At 41.2% G+C, this 20179-nt stretch overlaps 1 protein-coding gene across 1 annotated transcript in view; it reads left to right on the plus strand.

The window, feature by feature from the left end:
• cdkal1 (CDK5 regulatory subunit associated protein 1-like 1) overlaps window positions 1–20179 on the plus strand; it is a 287467-nt gene that overhangs the window by 101257 nt on the left and 166031 nt on the right. The window contains exon 7 of the mRNA XM_049584408.1: window positions 3353–3473. Within this exon, the coding sequence (XP_049440365.1) occupies window positions 3353–3473 (121 nt within the window). The remainder of the gene's footprint in view (window positions 1–3352; window positions 3474–20179) is intronic.

Consider the following 20179-nt stretch of genomic DNA (forward strand, 5'->3'; position numbering starts at 1 on the left):
TTTTTTTTTTCAGCCGCTGAAGCTTCACATCACAAAATGTGGGTTTCAGAGTCCATTGTTTAACCTCAACATGCAAGCCATTACGGAAAGGCTTGCTTAGTGATAGCGTGCCACTATGTGCCCTGGAAAAATTGGTGTAATTTTTTTTTTTTTTTTTTTTTTCAATTTCAACATCCAGTGTGATTTATAAAGCACCTGTTAGATTGTGCAGTTTTGTCATTATTCATGGCAGATAAGGTTCACGTGCCCTTATTTTTTGGGGGTTGTATGTAGCTCTGAAATGGACTATTGAATGTTTTCTATTTAGTGCTCTTATTTAAATAGAGTGGCATAATCCAGGTTTCAACAAAAGGTAGCTCACCTCTAATGCTTTTAAAAGGGGAATGCAGTTGAATAAGTTTTAACTTAAAGCCTTGAAACCTTATAATCAAGAAGAAAAATTGTTAGTAGGTCTTTTCATCTCCTGGATCTTTGAGCCATCATCACTGGTATTCTATTAACTTTTTTTCTCTACCATAAAACACATTTGTTGAATAAACTTTTGATCAAATGTTTAAAGCAGCACATGGGGAGCAGGTGGAAATGTGAAAGTTAAATGCTAAAGGAAGTATTAATGTATGGATGAACAGACTGATCAATCAACAGATGGTGCGACGGTTAGGAAGGGAAGAATATTAGAGTACGCATGAATTTTAAATCCATGTCGCTTCAGCAAAGGTGGAGACACAGATAGCAAGCTAGAAGAAAGCATGGCCAGACGTGCTTAAAGTCCCAGCTGTTTTCCACGAGGGAAGTTTTCTAATTTCATTGCTTGTACTGGGATATTAGGACCAGTCACGCCTCACCGATTGGCTCTTTGTCCTCCTCTGGGGCAGATTGTCATTTTTATCTACCAATTGATAGCTATGCTTCCTGCCCTGAGCCCACCCTCCCAGGAGACCCATGTAAAGCGGATGAAAACAGGAAGACAATTCCATCCCTCAACGCCTCCATCTCGCACAGCCTCTAGCTGGTCGCCCTATTAGATGGTTGGAGAAGAGAGACTGCTGCATCCCATTTGTGCACACCAAGGGACGACATCACTAGCTATTAGATATTTGACTCAGCTGTGGGTTTTCATTTGCTTCTGTAACACAGTGTGACATCTACTGAGCGATACTAGTTTTACTGGTGTTACAGTGTGCAGTTGGTAAAAGATCTGAGTGAAATAACCCTCTTAATTTTGAAGATTCCCTTGTTCCTGCCTGTCCTACATTGTTTCTACCTATATTAAGTATCGTGGTTAAATCAGTGGAGTTTACCTCAGCAAAAATATCATGTTCATTGCCCTGCTTCCCACTTGGTGTATTCAGTTGATTTAAAATGCACCTGATACCAGAGGTTTGCCTATAATGCCATTTCCTTCACAGCTTGTTCTGTTAATTTCTGTCTCTTTGGACCATACCTTCACCACACTGTGTCTGCTCTGATATGTTGCTCTGCATGCTCCTGTGTTTGGGGGCCTCATTTATAAATGTTGCGTAGGCACAAAAGAAGGTGTGCGCCACTTTCTAAGCAAACTTTGGGATTTATAAAAAAAAAACAAAAAACTGGATGGGAGATTGTGCTGTCCTTCACAGACATTTTGATCCATGTGTATGCACATAAACTTGAGAAATTAGAATATGAGACTGATGGCAGAAGGATGAGACTCAAGAAATTTAAACTCATACCATTGCTTAAAATAAATTGAAATATTAACTCAGGTATTATAAACCTGTGCAGCAGTGGTCCCCACAGCCGGACCATGCCCACGAATGGCCTAAAAAATGTTAAGAGAACTCAAGGAATCTCAAGGTGTTCACCTGATTTCCTTATTCCCCAGATCTCAATCAGATTGAACATCCATATGGAAACAAATAGCACAATTTATTAATAGCATCGATGGGGACTCTTTGCAAAACACGTGAGGACACGGCTGCAGTGGAGACGCTGAGGCGTGGCGCATTCAGTTCCTGCTCAGCTGCAGCATTACCGACCTCATTGGAACACGCAGCGACTAAAAACAATAGAAAATATCTCAATTGTTTATTTAGCTAAATGTTTAAACACAACTTTAATGCATTTGGTTTCTCAAACTAGGGAATACTAGTTATATACCTGGATGATCCAGCTTGTCATGTAGTCTGTGGCCCCATCACTAATCCATTCAGGAGGGATTCCCCTATATTTACAGCAACTCACTCATTAAGGGGGCTGAGCTCTGTTGTCCCTTTTCTCTCACCCATGGTGCAGACATTTTATCCGTGTAAAGCTATACGTCTTTTGACCTCCACTTTTATGTCGGACCACTTCTTTTGGATTTCTGATAGGATCCAGCATTGTGAGGCAGCAGCATTCACAGTGTCCACAGCATGCTGCCACTTAAACGTCTTTCTGGCATTTGTAATGGCCAAACTGAGTGGGGTTACATGGACAGTTTAATTCCCTTTTCATTCGGAATGAAAGTTCATTCCTATTAAAAGTGATCTTGGAAACACCTAATTCGGAATGAAAATGGCCAATGAAAATGTAAACTACCTGGAAAGACTTTAATTCCGAATGATTTCATTCAGATTTATTTCATTCTGAATGAGAAGCCATCATGTAACCGTAGCCACTGACTCCACCAAACTGTCTTTTTCTTGCGTCAGCATTACCTACGAGAACTTCCATTTCACACTATGTGAACTTTCTTTTTTAGCCTCTCTGACGAATTTGTCATCGTTAAGTTAGTATGTATGATTATTAGTAAGGGGTGTTTTAAAAACTTTTCCCAGGTAACTATGGGTATTAAAAGAGTGAGGACAAGACGCTCACTCGTGTGCGCCAAATTTTGTGTTGAATGTGATTTATAAAAGGAAATCGGCATGGGCCATGCATACGCACTGTGTTTAAAATCAAATTATTTTGTGCATAAGCTCCACACAGTTTTAAAAATGAGGCCCCTGGTCACACTATCATAGTAGTGAAAAGATGAGAGAAGTTTGAGGGCTTTTATTAGACCATCAAGTGGTGGATATTTGTGTATTTGAGCGTGTGTTTGTGTACTGTACGTTTGAGTGTGTATTATGGAGACAGGCTAAAGGGAGAGGAAGTGATGCAACCATCCAAACAGTGAACTTGTCTGTTGTCTGTTATCTTTATTTTTGCTTATTTGTATGCTCATGAACAATGTGAATGATCTCCTCTGTTGCACAGAGAAATTCAATGCCTATATCTGTGCACCCACTCACAACAAGTAAACCACAGGGAAAAGGTGACACTGGTAATTAATGTGTCCATCTTAAAAAAGGAACGTGTATTGAATTGAAGGGATGTTTGTTGTTTTCAGGCCACTCAGTTCGTCTGTTGGGTCAGAAGAAAGATGGAGGCCGGAGGCTCGGAGGAGCCAGACTGGACCTGCCCAAGATCAGGAAGAACCCTCTCATTGAAATCATCTCCATTAACACTGGGTAGGATGCAGCTACACAAACAGTGTTTGTGTTTGTGAACAGTATTTGTGAATTCATTTTCACTGCTTCCCAGCGATTCCGCTTCATGGTGTGTGTTTGTGTGCTCTCTCTCACTCTCTTTGAACAACCACTTAAACAGAGCCCCTCTGTGCTTCTAATTTTATCAATTTCACATGGTTTGCTTGGTGTGTGTGTGTGTGTGTGTGTGTGTGTGTGTGTGTAGTAGTGTGTTTGTATGTGCGTGTGCATAAAGTGCTATTTGCTCTTCAAATACAAATGTAATAGAAAGCCAACAGGTGTGTAGCCCTTTTTCTCAGCTTCAATTTGACTTTCATGAAAGAAGGAAAAAACGGACACAGCTACTGTACATAGAAAGACCCTTCCTTTCTCACACTTTTGCTCCATAGCTGTGTTATTATGTGTCATCCTGGTATAGTTCTTTGTTATTGTGCCTGTTAGGTCACTGGCAGTGAGTTATATTTTACCATAAACTGTAAAGCAAAGAAAGCAGATTTTATAGTGTAGATAGATAAATGTATATATTGCAGATTGTGGACAGGGGGATAGGTAGATAGACTTGACCACTTTCATGTGTGTAGATGCTCAAGCACAACACCTAGACCCGCATGTACACCCACATTTTTATGGGCTAATTTCATGTTGTTTACAGATCTGTGTGTCCCTGCAAACCCATGTGTTGTTTTCTCAGCGGGCTAGTTAAAACGGGTTACGACCGACTAATTCCACTGTGCTGGGCCTCCACTGATGATAATCCATCAATCATCCTCCAGCGCGTCTTCAGTGCCTGTACACTAATGGCCTGACTTACAAAGCGTGGAAGTAAATAACTTGTAGACCCTGCACCAGTGTTCGATGAGACTAGAGCTTTCTTGGTTTCAATAAATACTCTTTTGTTCTAGCTTGGTCAAGCCCTTCAGCTCTTAAACTAGCTTAAAATAAGCTTCAGCTGTTGTTAATCAGCACTTCAAAGTTAAGGACACTACATGATGGACAATGTATCATTTCTTTATCTGAGCATGTTGTATGTGCATTTGTTACTGTCAATAAGGGGGTTTCAACATTTAACTGGAACTCTCATTAGTGTCCCTGAACCTTCAGGGCTTACAACATTCTTGTCCATGTAACATACAATGACCCATCAACAGGAGGGCTGTGACCTGTTCTCAGGTCCTAACCTATTATTTAACTTACCAGAGTAGGCTTTTTTATGATTATCATCTCGCTATACTTTACATTGGTGCAATAAATTTTTGCTTGTTACAGTATGACCTTTGTCTTCAAAAGCCCCTTTTGTACAACCTGTTCAATGTTGCACTGTTATTCCGCCTTCCTGTTCCTTCATAAAATGTACAAACACAGAGTGGGGGGTAGTTGTGGTTCACCATAAAGCTGGCAGCTGGCAGGAAGGACACTCACACAAGATGCTGTTGTTTTAAATATCTTGCCTTTAGCTTCTGGGATGCTGGTGTACTATCTACACCGATCAGCCAAAACGTTAAAACCACTGGTGAGTGAAGTGAATAACATTGATCATCGTGTGACAATGCAGTGTTCTGCTGGAAAACCTTTGGTCCTGGCATTCATGTGGATGCTACTTGACAATGCACCATGCCACACCACAAAAACTGCTCAGGAATGACCCGAGGAATGGGACAAAGAGCTCAAGGCATTAACTTGGCCTTCAAATACCCCAGATCCCAATCTGATCGAACATCTTAGGAAAGTGCTGTGTGTAATCCAAGGTGGGTCCTCCTTGGACTGGACTTGGCTCTGACCTGTCAAGGCATGGACACAGGACCTCTGGAGGGTGTCCTTTGGTGCCTGTCATCAGGGCACTTTCATTACTTTCAGATCTTTTGAGTCCCGTGGGCTGTGAGGTGGGGTACCAGCACATCTTACAGATGTTTGGTCAGACTGGGATTTGGGGAATTTGGAGGCCAGGTCGATGCCTTGAGCTCTTTGTCTCATTCCTCGGACCATTCCTGAGCCGTTTTTGTGGTGTGGCATGGCATATTGTCCTGTTGGGGGGCCACTGTTACTGAGGAGTGCCGTTCCCATGAGGGGGGGTACCTGGTCTGCGCTGGTGTTTAGGTGGGTGGAGCATGTCATGTGGCATCCACGTGAATGTCAGAGCCAAAGGTTTCCCAACAGAACATTGCATTGTAACAAGATGATCAGTGTTGTTCACGTCACCTGTCAGTGGTTTTAATGTTTTGGCTGATCGATGTATAATCACACACTGGGAAAGAATTATGCAGGTGTTGTTTAGTTCAGTGGTGGATTTGTTTAATGGTTGATCTTCTACACGGCAGTTTTGCTGAATCTCTGTTCAAAGGGGCAATTTGCAGGTTTTAGGTGCATCTAGCGGTGAGGATTGCAGAATGCAATCAGCTGAAACTTTCCCTATGCACCAAGCGTGAACTCTTGTATAAGATTCCGTCAGTTTTCATTGTTTAGGAGGTTTTTACCAGGAGCCAAAATTAAAATCTCTGCCTTTTCACAACAAACGGGCCAGATGATTAAAACCAGTAAAAACACTAAATAAAGTAGTTTCATGTTACAAATCAGTGTTTCTTCAATGCTGTTTGGCTTATCGCAGACATGCTGCTGGCTGTGGAGGCCGACGCGAAAAATCCAAATGGCCGTATCTAGAGCCGTTGTTTGTCCATTCTGGGCTACTGTAGAAACATGGTGGGCTCTGTGGATGAGGACCCGCTCCCTTTGTAGATATAACTGGCTCATTCTAATACACAACAACTCTCATTTTCAGGTGATTATACACTAAAGGAAACATACTTATTATATTACGTTTCATCTCTGTCAATTTATTGCCCCAAGTCCTACACACTTAACCTTTAAAAAGGGCTAAAGACATGGTCTGCAAACAATCCTGGAAGTCCATCATGATCAAAAATCTGGCTCCCACATTATATTATTGTTTGCCTGACCTGTTAATTGTGCCATGATTCTTTTCTACACTCATGATACTCCCAGCCTTAATTCAAAGAGGCATCAATACAAAAATCTAGTGAGTGCTTTCCTAAAGTGCTGATGGTGCCCTAGATTTTTGTGGTCTGCAGAGCTCAGTGGTCTTTATTCCTGACTAAATCTTCTTAGACTGCACTAAATCTAATATGACTAGAAATAACTGTGAATCCAACTGGTTCAGCTTTGATTTTTTGGATAAACTGGCACTTCTGGTCAGGACTGAAATTTGACATGTTTTTTTTAAAGACAACATGGGAGCTTTGTGACCAAAAGAAAATGCAACCTTCCCCTACAACTGCTGCAGTGTAATCAGGGTTTTCAAAGTCTCATTCACTGTTTCCTGTAAACCGTTGCCTAAAATTGGCCATCCGTGTCATATGATTAGTTTATTGGTAGTTTTGTTGTTGTGAGTAGTTGCAACAGATGCACACACACTGTTTGTGGCTCTTTCACTGTGTATCATTTTGATAACTGTTGGTTAACAGATCTCAGTCCCTCTCAGTTCACTCCTTGTCACTATCACATCACAACTGCAGTGTGATTATCTGTATTTCTTGCTTTATGTGCCTCTGTTCTGCCTTTCTGACCCTTTCCATGTGTGTGTGCTTATTTGTGTCTTATTTGTGTGTGTGCCTTCTACTTTGGATGTGTGCAGATGACAGTCCCTTGCCAGCATCCCTCCAGCAGGGGGTCTGTATCTGATCCAAATGAACTCACTGTTGTTTTTCAAAAGGGTCAGACTGGCTACAAATAAATCCCTTTGTTTTTACTCTTCTAACTGGAACTCTTTTTGGAGGCCGGGGGATTACGCGGATGTGTTGACTGGGTGAATCTTTCGCAAATAACTTGCTGTTGGTGAAAATCAGAGCTTAATGTCTGCTTTTGTGTGAATTGGTCAGTCATGGTATCACTAATTCGATATGTGTCTCTAAGTGTGTGTGTGTGTGTGTGTGTGTGTGTGTGTGTGTGTGTGTGTGTGTGTTCAGGAAAATGGAGAGAATGTGCTCTTTATGTGGGCTGTTTTTAGATAATCTGTTTTAAATATTCCACTGAGGTAGTAGTGACATCACTGGTGACATTTGTCAGCTGAAGACACAGAGAGATCTTTGTCTGACACAGAGGCACACACACATGCGCAACATCAGTTGCAGTTGTTCCCCAAACTGCTCCTGCGTCACAAGAGAACATTTGAAACCATTAACTTGAAGTGTGTGTGGCCTTTAATGTCTCCGGTTTGTTGCCAATTTGTCCCTGTGTGAACATGTGGGATGCATCCCTTTGTTTTCTAATGTCAAGTTGATGTCATGCTGCATTCTGGAGTGCTTCCACAGGTTATCTGCAGGTCCCTGAAATGCCTTGAATCCAATCCAGTTTTAGGAGATAAAGTATTAACATATCTTAAGTTAAGTTAATAGATACTTACTTTTCATAATGGGAGAACATGGAAAACAACGCAACAATTGTTAGTATGTTAGCATGCTGATATGAGTATTCAGCTCAAGTAAAACCCCACACAGTGGCTTGCATGGCTGTATACTCTTTGAGCCTGTTTATACCTGGTATGGACAGTGCTAAATACAAATGTAAACGACAACCAAGACGCATTGTGAGACCATCACTCAAACCAGTTGCTGAGGTAGTCTGGAATGCATTTTACCACATATCTTTTGTAGTGTAAACCCTAATGTGTCCTGATGCAGCCCTGAACGGCTCTGTCATCATAGCAGAATGTAGTGGTTGTTTTGGTGACAGCACTTAACGCCCTGTAATTTGCCCATTTTAAGACCCTGACACACTAAGTGGACGGCCAGCTATCAATCAATGCTGGGCTGATGGTGACCGTCTTTCCCCCAAGCCGGTGGGTTGTGTCCTACACCGTTTCCACTCATCAGCCCCTGTTGGCTTTTTTTCAGCATATTTGACATGTTCAATCGGCAACAGCAACGGTGGAGCCTGTTGGTGAATAAAATCGTTATTGGCTGTTCAGCTTAGTACACGAGAAGAGAAATGAAAGTGAGGAAAGTAAACAAAAAGCTAAATTCAAGAGGAAGTGAGACCAAACAAACTTGTTTCATCGTGTTAGACTGTTTTTTTTAGCCATTGAGCTTTTTCGCTGGCACACGGTAAATATGTTCTTTTCTTTCATTGTGTTGTTAATGTACTAACAGGCTAACTAACATCAAGACAGTCTTCTGGTCTCCCTTTTTGAATGATTGAATACAGCCTACCACTGACTACTGGTATGCAGAGTTATTGCCTCTTATGCAGGCGCAAAACGTATGTGCTGGTTGGCCATTGGCTGTAGTCTTTGCGGTGTGTTCAGTGCACCTTCGGGACCGAGGTCTGGCAACGTGAGGTGTCGCAGCAGGGGGCTATCATCACTGCTAGTTCTCTAAAGTTGGTTAAGTGTGTCTGGGCTTTTACAACACCTTGGATGAAGTGTTGTATGTCTAGGGCTGGGCTATATTGTCTATGAATAATACTGCAAGATTGTTAGGCTATATTGCGATGCACAATTTGTATCAGTTTTTTGGAATCTCTTCTACACCACTATGGGCGACTAAAATATTAAACTACTAAATAAACTAAATTAAAAAAAAAAAAAATGAATCGACTGTGCCCATCAGCTCAGCAGTCAAGAAAGCATTTGGGATGGTGGGATCTTGGGAGACAGGGCAAAACAGTAGGCACATTACACCCTGTTACCGGTGAAATCTTACAGGTCTATCAGATACCCCAAAGTGCCCTCTTATGCAGAACAAACCCTAAAACCTTAACCCACTTTGACTATTTGTCTAGTGATCATACCGACATTCTTATTCTTAAATAAAGCCCATTTACTCATTTTAAATTACTGTGCACGTTATAATTTTATTCTGTGTCTGACAGATGGACCTATTGTATCACCCCCTTCACTTTATTAGTGTAGAACCTCTCAACAGCCTGCCGTAGAGTTTCACCTGGGACTACCTTTGAAAATTTAATTTCATGTTCAAATTGATTCACAATATTAGTTTCATTAAGTTGCATATTAATTTCATTTAGACTTATTAAATCCAAATTAGATTGGCTTTTTCCCCCACCCAGTTAATTTTATCCCCATCAGAAAATAAATTCAACACAGTCCAGCTAGTCCTCAAATGCCCTCTGGCTTTGTATTAAAAGAACGTTGTCAGGTTTCTCCTGGGCCATTAGCACAGCTATTTTGAGTCATCTTTGGTTGACACATTAATGAGTAAAAGCCCTGATTAGTTCTGTGAAGGTTTAGTCCAAAAGCAGCATGTCGCTGCAATGATATCACTAAAATCAATTATCAACAGTTTTTTGTTCCAGTACACTAACATTGTTTGCTTTTAAAGTCTCAGTTTGATTTAGTAATTAACTTGCAGACAGTGAGAGTCACAGATTTATTATGGATGTGAAGGACAAATATTGAATGATATCTTATTGCAGATGTATACAGCATTACATTTTAAAGTGCGCTTGCAATTAATGATATTTAGCCACAAATGTGCGCTGCATTCATGCAAATGTCCTTGAATATGTCATTATTCAAATCCTTTTTAATAAAATATAATCAATTTAAACTCTGTATTGTAATAATAATTATTGTTGAACAAACTTGATTCAGAAAATTAAGTTAAATTAATCTCAAATATGTTTTAAATAATAACTTCACCAGCCTTTTATTTGCAACACCATGAATAGATGTTCGAATCAGCATAATAGCTCCATCCTCCTGTGGATCTTGAATATCAGGAAAGTTAGCAAGCTTGTAAAGATGAGGTGACACAAAAGACGCTAAAATCAAACAAGACAAATCATTGCCAAGGTTTTAAGACAGTTATCTACTATAATGATTGATTCTTAACAGCTTTCGATAAAGGCAAACCTTCACACCTCCATAGTTTTGCAACAATACAGCCTAAATCTTTTTGACAGGTGGTGTATTATTGAATGGTGGGTGAAGCAGTGGACGGAACTGTAGTTGAATAATGAAGAGAATAAAAGAGAGAAATAGTGGAAATACACACACTTTTGGTGTTTTCCAACATGTGACTAAATGAGACATGGTCACTTTGTGCTCCACCCTGCTGGTGCTCCTCATGTTGACTCCAGCAGCTGATGCTGGGCTTGTGCTCTTTAACTGGCTTATGTTCCAGTCGCCAGCATTTAGTTTTGGGTTGTTTCTTAAGTTGTTTCTTACATAGCTCCTTCATTCAAACAAATAAGCCCAAGGGCAGAGTTCATTTTTCATACAGCCTCAGACTGGAAAAAGACTTCACTGTCTTTCTAATGCTCTGTTTTGTGTCCCAGTTTTAGCACGCTTGATACTATTAGGGAAGCTGTTGTGTGCTATGTGTGTGTGTATGTGTGTGCGTGCGTGTGTGTGTGTGTGTGTGTGTGTGTGTTTTGCCCCAGGCTACACCAACGGTCCCTTCATGCTCTTTGTATATCTATATGTGTGTGTATGTGTTGTCAGCAGCAGTAAAAGCCCCTTTGTGAACAAGTTGAATCGTAGTGCTTCAGTGTCATAAACAAAGAATTTACAGCCACTCAGTCAGAATGGTTCATTAAACCTGTGCGTGTGTGTGTGTGTGTGTGTGTGTGTGTGTGTGTGTGTGTGTGTATTTGTTGCCGTGCCTGTTTGTGTGAACCATTGCCATTAGATTCCAGGCATTAAAAAAAGTCCTTTGTTCCACAGTTACAGCTCATTTCATTTCATTATCTATCTCTTCCCTGTTCTCTGTATCGCCACATTTTTGGCAGCCATAATCTCTGTTATTGTTATTGCAACGTGCTAAAAGTCAGGTGTTAATGATCCTCTGCCCTAACCCCAAACCAATAACCAGCTTCATTTGTATCCTCGAGGCAGGCAGGCAGGTAGACAGGATAACACACAGGGACAAGGACTCTTGTGGTTTGAGATCTCTCTCAAACACGAGTGAGGCAGTGCTGGCAGGCTGACTGCTGCCTTCATGTCTGATTTCTGCTGGCAGCTCATACTCTCCAATAAATCGTCAGAAGTTGAATTAATGCTCATATGGAGGTCTGTGCTGCTGTTTAAAACCTGTGCAAATGTTACTGCACAATGAAAGTTATGTTTAGCATCTGTGGTCATCTGGTATGTAGTGCTATTTATTTAAGTACCCATGACGTAGTCTACCACAAGTGGCCACGCAATCAAACGTGAGATGGACTTATTGAATAATTTCATCATGTTGAAAATATTCCGAGCAGTCTTACATCTGTCTCGGCAAATGAACACAAATAGTTTACATTTTGAATCATTTAATTTACTGTCTTGTGCAGAGGAGATGAAGCTTCAGTGATGATTGGATCTACAAGCGCTTAAAAAAAAGTTATGCAAACTGTGAGTATTCAGTTTCCCCAATTGGAGAAAAAAAGTGTCAGGAGTCATTGCAGTGCGCTCCGGTAGCATCACACTTATGGAGGTCATGCATTACAGATATGTTTGATATATCATTCATAAACAGTTTCATACAGTATTTTGTCTCACCTGTTTTATGATACTGTGAAAATATTTAGCTTCTGTCGGGTTCATGTTTTCCTTTGCCACCTCTTGCACATCATTCTCCCTCAAATGCTTTCAGGGTTAAACTCAGGATGGGTCGATAAATAGAGATGCTGCCATCTCTTGAATAAAAGCAAACATTGAAGGATTTGATACATAATACATTTCAACAGGCTTGGTTTTTGTAACGGGAGAGTGGAAATTTCTTCCTTTCTGAGTTTCTGGCCTCACCTATCCAGGGAGTATAAAAGATAACCTTGGAGCCCATACAGCATTTTATCCTCTTTCCTTTTGTTCAGCTCCCTCTATTCAATTCCCCCTTTTTTCACCTTCTGACACTAATAGTAACATATTTATCTGCTTAACAGAAAGCTAATTTAATCTGGCCATTAAGCCATGTTGAATATTGCACGATGCCTTTGTTCGGGTTTTGAAAAGATATTTAATACCTTTTTAAACATGAATGTTTTGGATGCTTTATTCAAGCTGCATAGTATTAATCTCTAATCATTTTATGTGTTGTTTTCTATTCTATTAATTTCAGTGGCTGGCTACAATCATAAAGGATTTGAACAGGCTAGTGGCTCATTTCTCTCAGACCTTTATCCCTGCCAAATCCTTGATTTCTATAATCACTAATAATCACCGTAGCAGAATACACACACGCGTGCACACACACACTGTGTAAACAAGGCTGATAGAGACAGAGTGGAAAATGTCTGCGTGCTTGTGTTAGCGTGCATTTTGAATATGTTTGTGTTAGCTGATAGGCCCCCAGTGTGTTAGCTGCTTGTTTCCTGCGATTTGCCTCTGGCTGCCACAACTTCTCCATCCTCTCTCCCCGCCGACACAGTGGAATAATAGGTCTTATCAAGCTCGCTGCTGACCTTTACATAGATGTGTGTTAACCATTGTGACCACGTTGTAATGCTCAGGGCTCGAGCCAGCTGAGAGAGGAGTAAATTTGGGGGTCACAGACGTCTAGGTGAAGTGGAAAAACAATAAGCGTCAGAGTGGGCAGGGCCAAAGTTAGAACTTGGCTGTGAAGTTACAAACACAGCAGTCCTGTGCTGCCTTAAAAAAAAGATGTTGACACAATAATATTTCATGACTCGTAACCTGATGTTACCCCAAGTAACATTACCTCGTGAGAATTAATGTCCAGATTCTAAAGAAATTAGGTATTTAGGAATATTGATTTTAGATGGAATTGCCATTAAAAAAGATAAAACAAATAAGAAGGAAGAGGGTGCTGCTTCCCTTTTGGCTCGTAGCATTAATGCTCCAGGGTCAGCCGAGGTAATAGAGAGTTGAGTTGAGGACACTGTTTTGGACACAGCAGTGTGTTTGGGCTGTGTTTTTCCACCTTTTTAAGTCTTTGAAACAGGGTGATAACGATTTAGAATGACAACACAGCAAATTCCATGTTTGTGGCTATGGTTGTTTAGCATTTGTCTTTCTTTGTGTGTGATCATTTGTTTGTGTTCATTCAAAGTGAGAAACATTAAGTGTATCCTGTAAGTGGTTGTTTGTGTGCAAATACAGTGCATCTACTGCTGGATGGTGGAACACTGTGCATTTTTACACATAGTTGATTTTTAAGGGATGATTTAATCATGATAGTTTGGAACAGAAAAAAACCGATCACAGATTAATCGGCCAATATCACCCAACAAACCTCTGACTGTGTTAAGAGCTTCCATGCAAGACAGCGACCAGAGATTGGCAGTATTTCTGTTACTTGTAGTTTAAATATTTATTTCAATTACATGATTATGAGTATTTTGTCATTGGTGTTTGACAGGACAGAGAATTCAGATGTCATTTGTAGGGCTGACCCTTGCAAATTGGAGATTTGAATCATTTGAGAGGCCCCTCAGTTGACTGAGATTGCTTTAAGTTTTCTCCTCTGCTTGGAGGTGCTGAATTTACAGCTTACAGTCACTTAATACAACAGTCTGGCGTTTGTTTGGTGTCTCGTGTCAATAAAAAAGGTTGCTGCAGATTTGCATCCTGTTTTTAGCGCAGTTAGCTTGTATACTGTATTATGTGAGTACTGCTGCCACACTGAACGTCCTCAGTCGTCAGTGCTACTGAGTGGAATGCTTTTGTTTTTGAAATACTCTTAATACTTTCTCGGTCATCCATAAAACTTAATTAACAAGACTAGGTCAAAATGCTAGATTGCTTTTAATTTGAAACAAGGGCTTTTATTGCAAACAGAAAGTGACAGTCAGCCGAGAACAGTAGTTTGTACAATGTCCTATTCGCGCCATTAATTGACCAAACTAATAATCACTTGCCCTCTTGAGCAGCACAGTGCATCAAAAATGGCCCAGCTGATGTGTGTATAATGTGTGTCACAGCGACTAAGGTGTTCCCATCACGTCACATTCAGACACGCAAACAGTTCCTGAAATCGTTTGATAAATGTGTTGAAAGTACAGTGTAATGCAGAATATCTTTTGCAACAAAAGTTTTAAAAGGAGACAGTTTCTTGCAACATAATGACTGGAAAACTTGTAAATCAGTTCTTTTGGCTCATGAAGCTACTACCTCTCATCACAGCTGCATCAATGTGTGGGAGTTGTGCAGCGTCTTCTTCAGTGCTACACTGTCTCACACGGCTGGAAGAAATTGTAACAGCAAAGACGTACAGTACACACTGACCTGCCTATTTATCTGTATCTTTCTGATTTGCCAGAAAAAAAAAATCAAATCTCTTTTTCATCTGTTGTAATAAGTGATGCAGACATCAGCTCCTCTTGAACAGACATCAGAATCTCTTGACTATACCTCATTCTTCCAACTGTCACATCCAGTTAACTTTCCAGTTTCCAAACATTGTTCGTTACTCACTTTTCTTATATCGTCTATTATCACACTGGCACTCTTTCATGCTTTTCAGCACATAAATGACAGTCTTCAGCACCTGATAGTTGTGCTCCACTTCCTCAGTTCCAATCAGCACGCCTCAGAGCTTCCTCCGCTGCCAGATTTCTCGTCTGAGCCCTCTTTGCAACAATTTCTGTTTGGAGATCAGTTGAACTCAGCACATTGTGTTTTTTTTTTAGAGGCCTTGGCATGGTGGGGTAAAAAAGACACAGCACAGCTCACACTTTATTATAAAGACTATCAGTAAAGAATAGTAGAGTCGGTATAAGAATAGAGGAGCCGTTTTTTTCTGATAAAAGTCTGCATGAAAGAGAAAGGGGAGCGCGATACAAAGAGACACAGGGAGGAACGAGTGGAGATGGGAAGTCATTAGCCGAGTTAAATTGAATCAGGCCTGTGTGCTCTTTTATAATTTGAATATCTCTGGTAGTTACAGTGTGGAAGCGAATGAGGCCTGTGAGGATGAGGAGCCAGCTGTGCCAGAGTTGCCTCAGAGAGACGCACGAGGAATCTCTCTCATTTTTTGCTCTTTTTCATACACACACAAACATTATCCAACAAGCGAAGCAGGTATGTCAGCTCCGTCTTGAGACTCCTTTTCAGGCTGTAATATCACTGCTACTAGGGTTCATGCGATATTCACTGCAGATGATTTGTCCCTATCTCTCCCTCATCTTGAAAGCAAATAGCAAACCGCGTTACACCGCTCTACTTGACTGCGTTTTCATTTTGTTGATCACTGGTCAATGATCTCATCTTTTCTTTTCTGTGTTGTTTTTCTCCCCAAGGAGCCCGAGTGAAAATGCATCTTGTGAAGCAGCAACGAGAGGGAGAAAATGTGCTGATGTGCTTCAGAAAAAGTAGAGTTACAGAGGAGTGAAGGGTGTTTACACGAGGCTTTCTGATCACGTACATATGTGTGTAGGATTGTGGGAATGCATGGATGCGCCACATACACACACAATCCCTTTTGATTTTGCACTTTAGCACACAGACAAACACACACACCTCCACAAAGGAATTCCCATTTTCTTTTTCTATTTCGTTCCCGACACACACATGATCGTATGCAGACACGCTCCCACTCACCCACGCGCACACCCACGCACACATACCCACACCTCTAGCTATGTACCACGGTGGCCTTTCCTGCTGTTTATCAAACCAATGTATGGGTAGTTTTCAGCTCCACTGGTCTGAACATATTATTCCATTTCCCCTCTTCCCTACTGCTTAACACACAAACACACAAATACATGCCTGAGACACACACACGTGCACACACACACACTCACACATGCTCTCCATCCACTCTTCTTCCTACTCACTCACCAGGAGAGACTTTGCTCCCCACAGTAAATCCAAAAGATTGATGTGTCTCCTTGGACAAAATGAGATTGTGTGTCATTACAAGGCATTACACAACAGAACCCCTGAGTAACTGAATTAGCCCCAGTGAGCAAACATGGTTTACACACACACATAAACACACACACACACACACACACACACACACACACACACACACACACTCTGATCGTCTTACAGGTTATTTGCACAAACCAGTTTCCTTCATGTTTCCCTCCAAGAGGTAGTTGTCAAGACAGAAACATCAGCCCAGAGATGAGGCTCTCCGCCTGTGACTAAAACCTGAAGCATGTCATTTTGTCTGTAGGGGGTGTGTGTACATATGCAGTGCAGTCAGATTATTTGGACAGTGACACATTTTGTGGTGTTTTCACCAGTGCTTTGGACTTTAACAAGAAACACTGGCACTTAGGTCAGACCCTCTTGACTTTAATGTGAGGATGCTTAACTCTGCAATGAATCAAACGAAGTGTATAGGAACTTTTCATCCACACACCCTAATTTTAGGGGGAAAAGTAACTGTTAAAGTCTGGGTAAAGCCAAAATAAATCTGCGTTCTGTGCTTTTCACACAAAAACAAAAAAAGTGCTATTAACAATAATAGCAAAAAAACTTATAGGCAGTATTCTGTGCTCTGGGGGTGAGCTGAAGAATGAGCTGCCGCAAAGCCACAGACTCACGTTTGCAGCAAATCCAGTAGCACACACAATCTATAGTAGCATAGCATGCACATCCCAACTGAGGACTGAGTGCCACTCCACGGTGACAGACTCTCATTCAACAGCTAACACAAGCACACACCCACAGCAGTGAGCAGAAACTGCTCGCAGGCAGGGGTAATTGATTTGGGCTGAAAGATTGAATATTTAGTCAGTGACAGCTATTTTGTTTGTGTTTACATCATTGTGACATTTAATAGCATGGCTCATGTATATATTTATTAGACCAAAAGAGCTAAGGGTACTTGTAGAGAACTTGTGGAACATAGTGAAAGCTCGGCTCAAGTGACACATTCTATGTGCTCTAATGTTAGTTTTTTCTATAGCAGGGGAGGGGTTATTTACAGGGTGGCTCCAGTTCGAATAAAGGCTTGATGTTTAATAACCCCCATTTATCAGCAGACATTTAGTATGTCCTGTGGCGATGCTCCACAAGGCCTGTATCTAAGCCATTTTAACTGTACCGCAGCCAGTAAGGCTACATCATCAAGCTACTTTGGATGGGCATTCCGCCAAAAATTCAGGCCTAGCCAAAGTCCTCAAAATTCAGTCAGTTTTTGAGTCTGACCCTCTGCTGGCTTTGCCTTGTGCAACCAATGAGATGACAGCTGGCTGTGATGTTCCCAGCATTGTAAAACATTACCATAAGGGCATACCAGAATCTGTTGCAGTGGGACTTTCCTGCTCTCTCAACCCTGTGAAATAGGCACTCAGTGGAACAACATCCAACCAGATTTTATGGATCTGTCAAACACTTAATACATCACAAATCAGAATGTAGAAGGTTGTATTAAAGGGACAGTTCACCCAAAATCAACACTACATATTTTTTCTCTTACCTGTATTGCTGTTTATCAATCTAGATGTTTTGGTGTGAGTTTCTGTGTGTTGGAGATATCGGCTGTAGAGATGTTTGCCTTCTCTCCGGTATAATGGAGCTAGATGGCACTCAGCTTGTGATGCTCAAAGCATCAACATATTTTTCTTTCCAGAAATCATGACCTGGTTGCTAAAGACAATCCATAGACCTTATTGTAAGCAGTTTGATGTAGGAACTATTTTCTTTCTACCGTGCTGAAGGAAGCGTGTGTCTACTCATGGATGAGAGGCTCGTGATAGTGACAGTGCAAGGTGTGAACATTTATGGCATCCTCATTGGCTGAGCTTTAACATAGGCTAGTTCAGGTGAGCTAACAGTAGATGCACGCTTCTTTCTGCGCAGTGATATGGTTGGCAGGTGTGGTTCAGGAGGCAGAAAATAGTTCCTACATCAAACTGCTCAGAACAAGGTCTGTGGATTATCTCAAGTAACCAGAGTATGATTTCTGGAAAGACACATTGCTGTTGAGTTTTTCAAATCTTTTTTTTTTTTTTGGCACATTGAGCACCACAAGCTGAGTGCCATCTATTTTTTTTATATTCAGTAGAAGGCAGACACAATCTGCTGTAGATTAATAAGTAGCACTACAGGTAAAAGGAAAAAGATGTATTTTTGCTTTTGGTGTGAACTGTCCCTTTAAGCCTTCAAGCAATTTCTCTGACACCTGCAGATAGCCTTATTTGGTCGGTTACTCACCTGCTTGGCCAGTGACTCAGTCAGTTGCTATTCAGTCACATGTTAAGTCACTATGAGCAGGTCACTCAGTCTTGCAGTGAGACAAGTTGTCTTCCAGTGAATCAGTAATCTATGAGTTCATCAGTAAAGTCAGTTTGTCAGTCAGACAAGTTGACGACAGCAAGTGATTTAATCAGTCAGTCAGTTACACAGCAAAGTGGTCAGCAAGGCTGGCGAGTGAGATAATTAGCTGGCTAAGCAGAGCAGCTTCAGATCAGATCTCGTACCACTTGATTTTTTCAGTATATCTGGTGGGTCATGATAAATAACCATCATACCATTCTTGTCCACTAACAATGGGCTGACTGATGGAGTTCACTGTCTCGAGGTCTACTGAAAGACAAAACAAGCAGTTGTGAAAAAACCTCAGTTCCTATGTAGACAGGGGGTGGTGGTCTCACACACATACACGTGCTGTCCCTCTCCAGTCAAAACAACAAGCAAGGCTGCTGTAGTAGTTACAGAAACCCAGGGCCAGCATGTGACACATTTTCTAACACGCACACACACACACACACACACACACAGAGCTGTTTCATTGTGCAGCACTGGGAACACGAGACTAAATAACAGAATCCAAGAGGTCAAACACACAGGCTGGATTGAACACTAAGAGGAACAGGCCCCAGCTGCATTAGGACACACACTTACACACAGTGGTCTATTCACAGATAAAAAGAAACACGCACACACACAGACACACACACACACACACACACACACACACACGTCCAATACACACAGAAATGCAAAAACAATATGTGAAATAATGGTGAGAGAACTTTGTGTTTGTTTAATTCTCAGTCTGACCAGAGCTACTTACTGGCAGGACAGAAGACAAGGCCATGGTAGTCCGACTTTTTTTTTTAACATCTTAAACTCTTCATTGTAAAAGGCTTCAGACACTCGGGTAAACCCCTTTGATTTGTAGTCTGAATCAACTTTTTTACGGGTCAATGGGCCATCTCTGAATAGCCACTGGAAAATGTTCACAAATAGATTTAAACTCTGAAAACCTTGGCATGGTTTCTGTCATTCATCAGTGTTAAAACAGCTTCTCATTGTGTTTGTGTTTTGTGTAATAAAACACATTGTGTGAGTTTTATTCAGGATGATGAGGAGTGGCCATTTTAGGAATTTTGAGCAACTGATTTTCATTTACTTTGCTTCAAAAGTGAGCCAACGCTCAAAACTCACTGAGCAGCGGTGAAGTGCGGCTTGCAACAAGCTGCCATGCAGTGTCTGTGGAAAGCTGCGGGGTTTGTTTCAAGCTGTGGCCGCTGGATTCTACAGCAAAGTGCAGCTAAACTAAAACTTGCGGATAGTTTAATCTTTGGCAGCGAATTTCAGCCAGAGAATACCTGCTGTCCCATGACTCCTGTGACATGCTGACCTGTGTTACAGTGACTTTATTTCTTCCTAAAACCCATGAACACACATCCCAGCTGTGGAAGAATTTAAATATTACATTGAAGCACACTTTACAGCTGCATGACGTTTTTGGCATACATCCTGACCATGGTTTAAAATGAGAGCCCCAAATAAGATTTGAGGTACAAGAAAT

This window comes from Epinephelus fuscoguttatus, linkage group LG8 (genome assembly GCF_011397635.1).
Source record: "Epinephelus fuscoguttatus linkage group LG8, E.fuscoguttatus.final_Chr_v1".
Lineage (NCBI taxonomy): Eukaryota > Metazoa > Chordata > Actinopteri > Perciformes > Serranidae > Epinephelus > Epinephelus fuscoguttatus.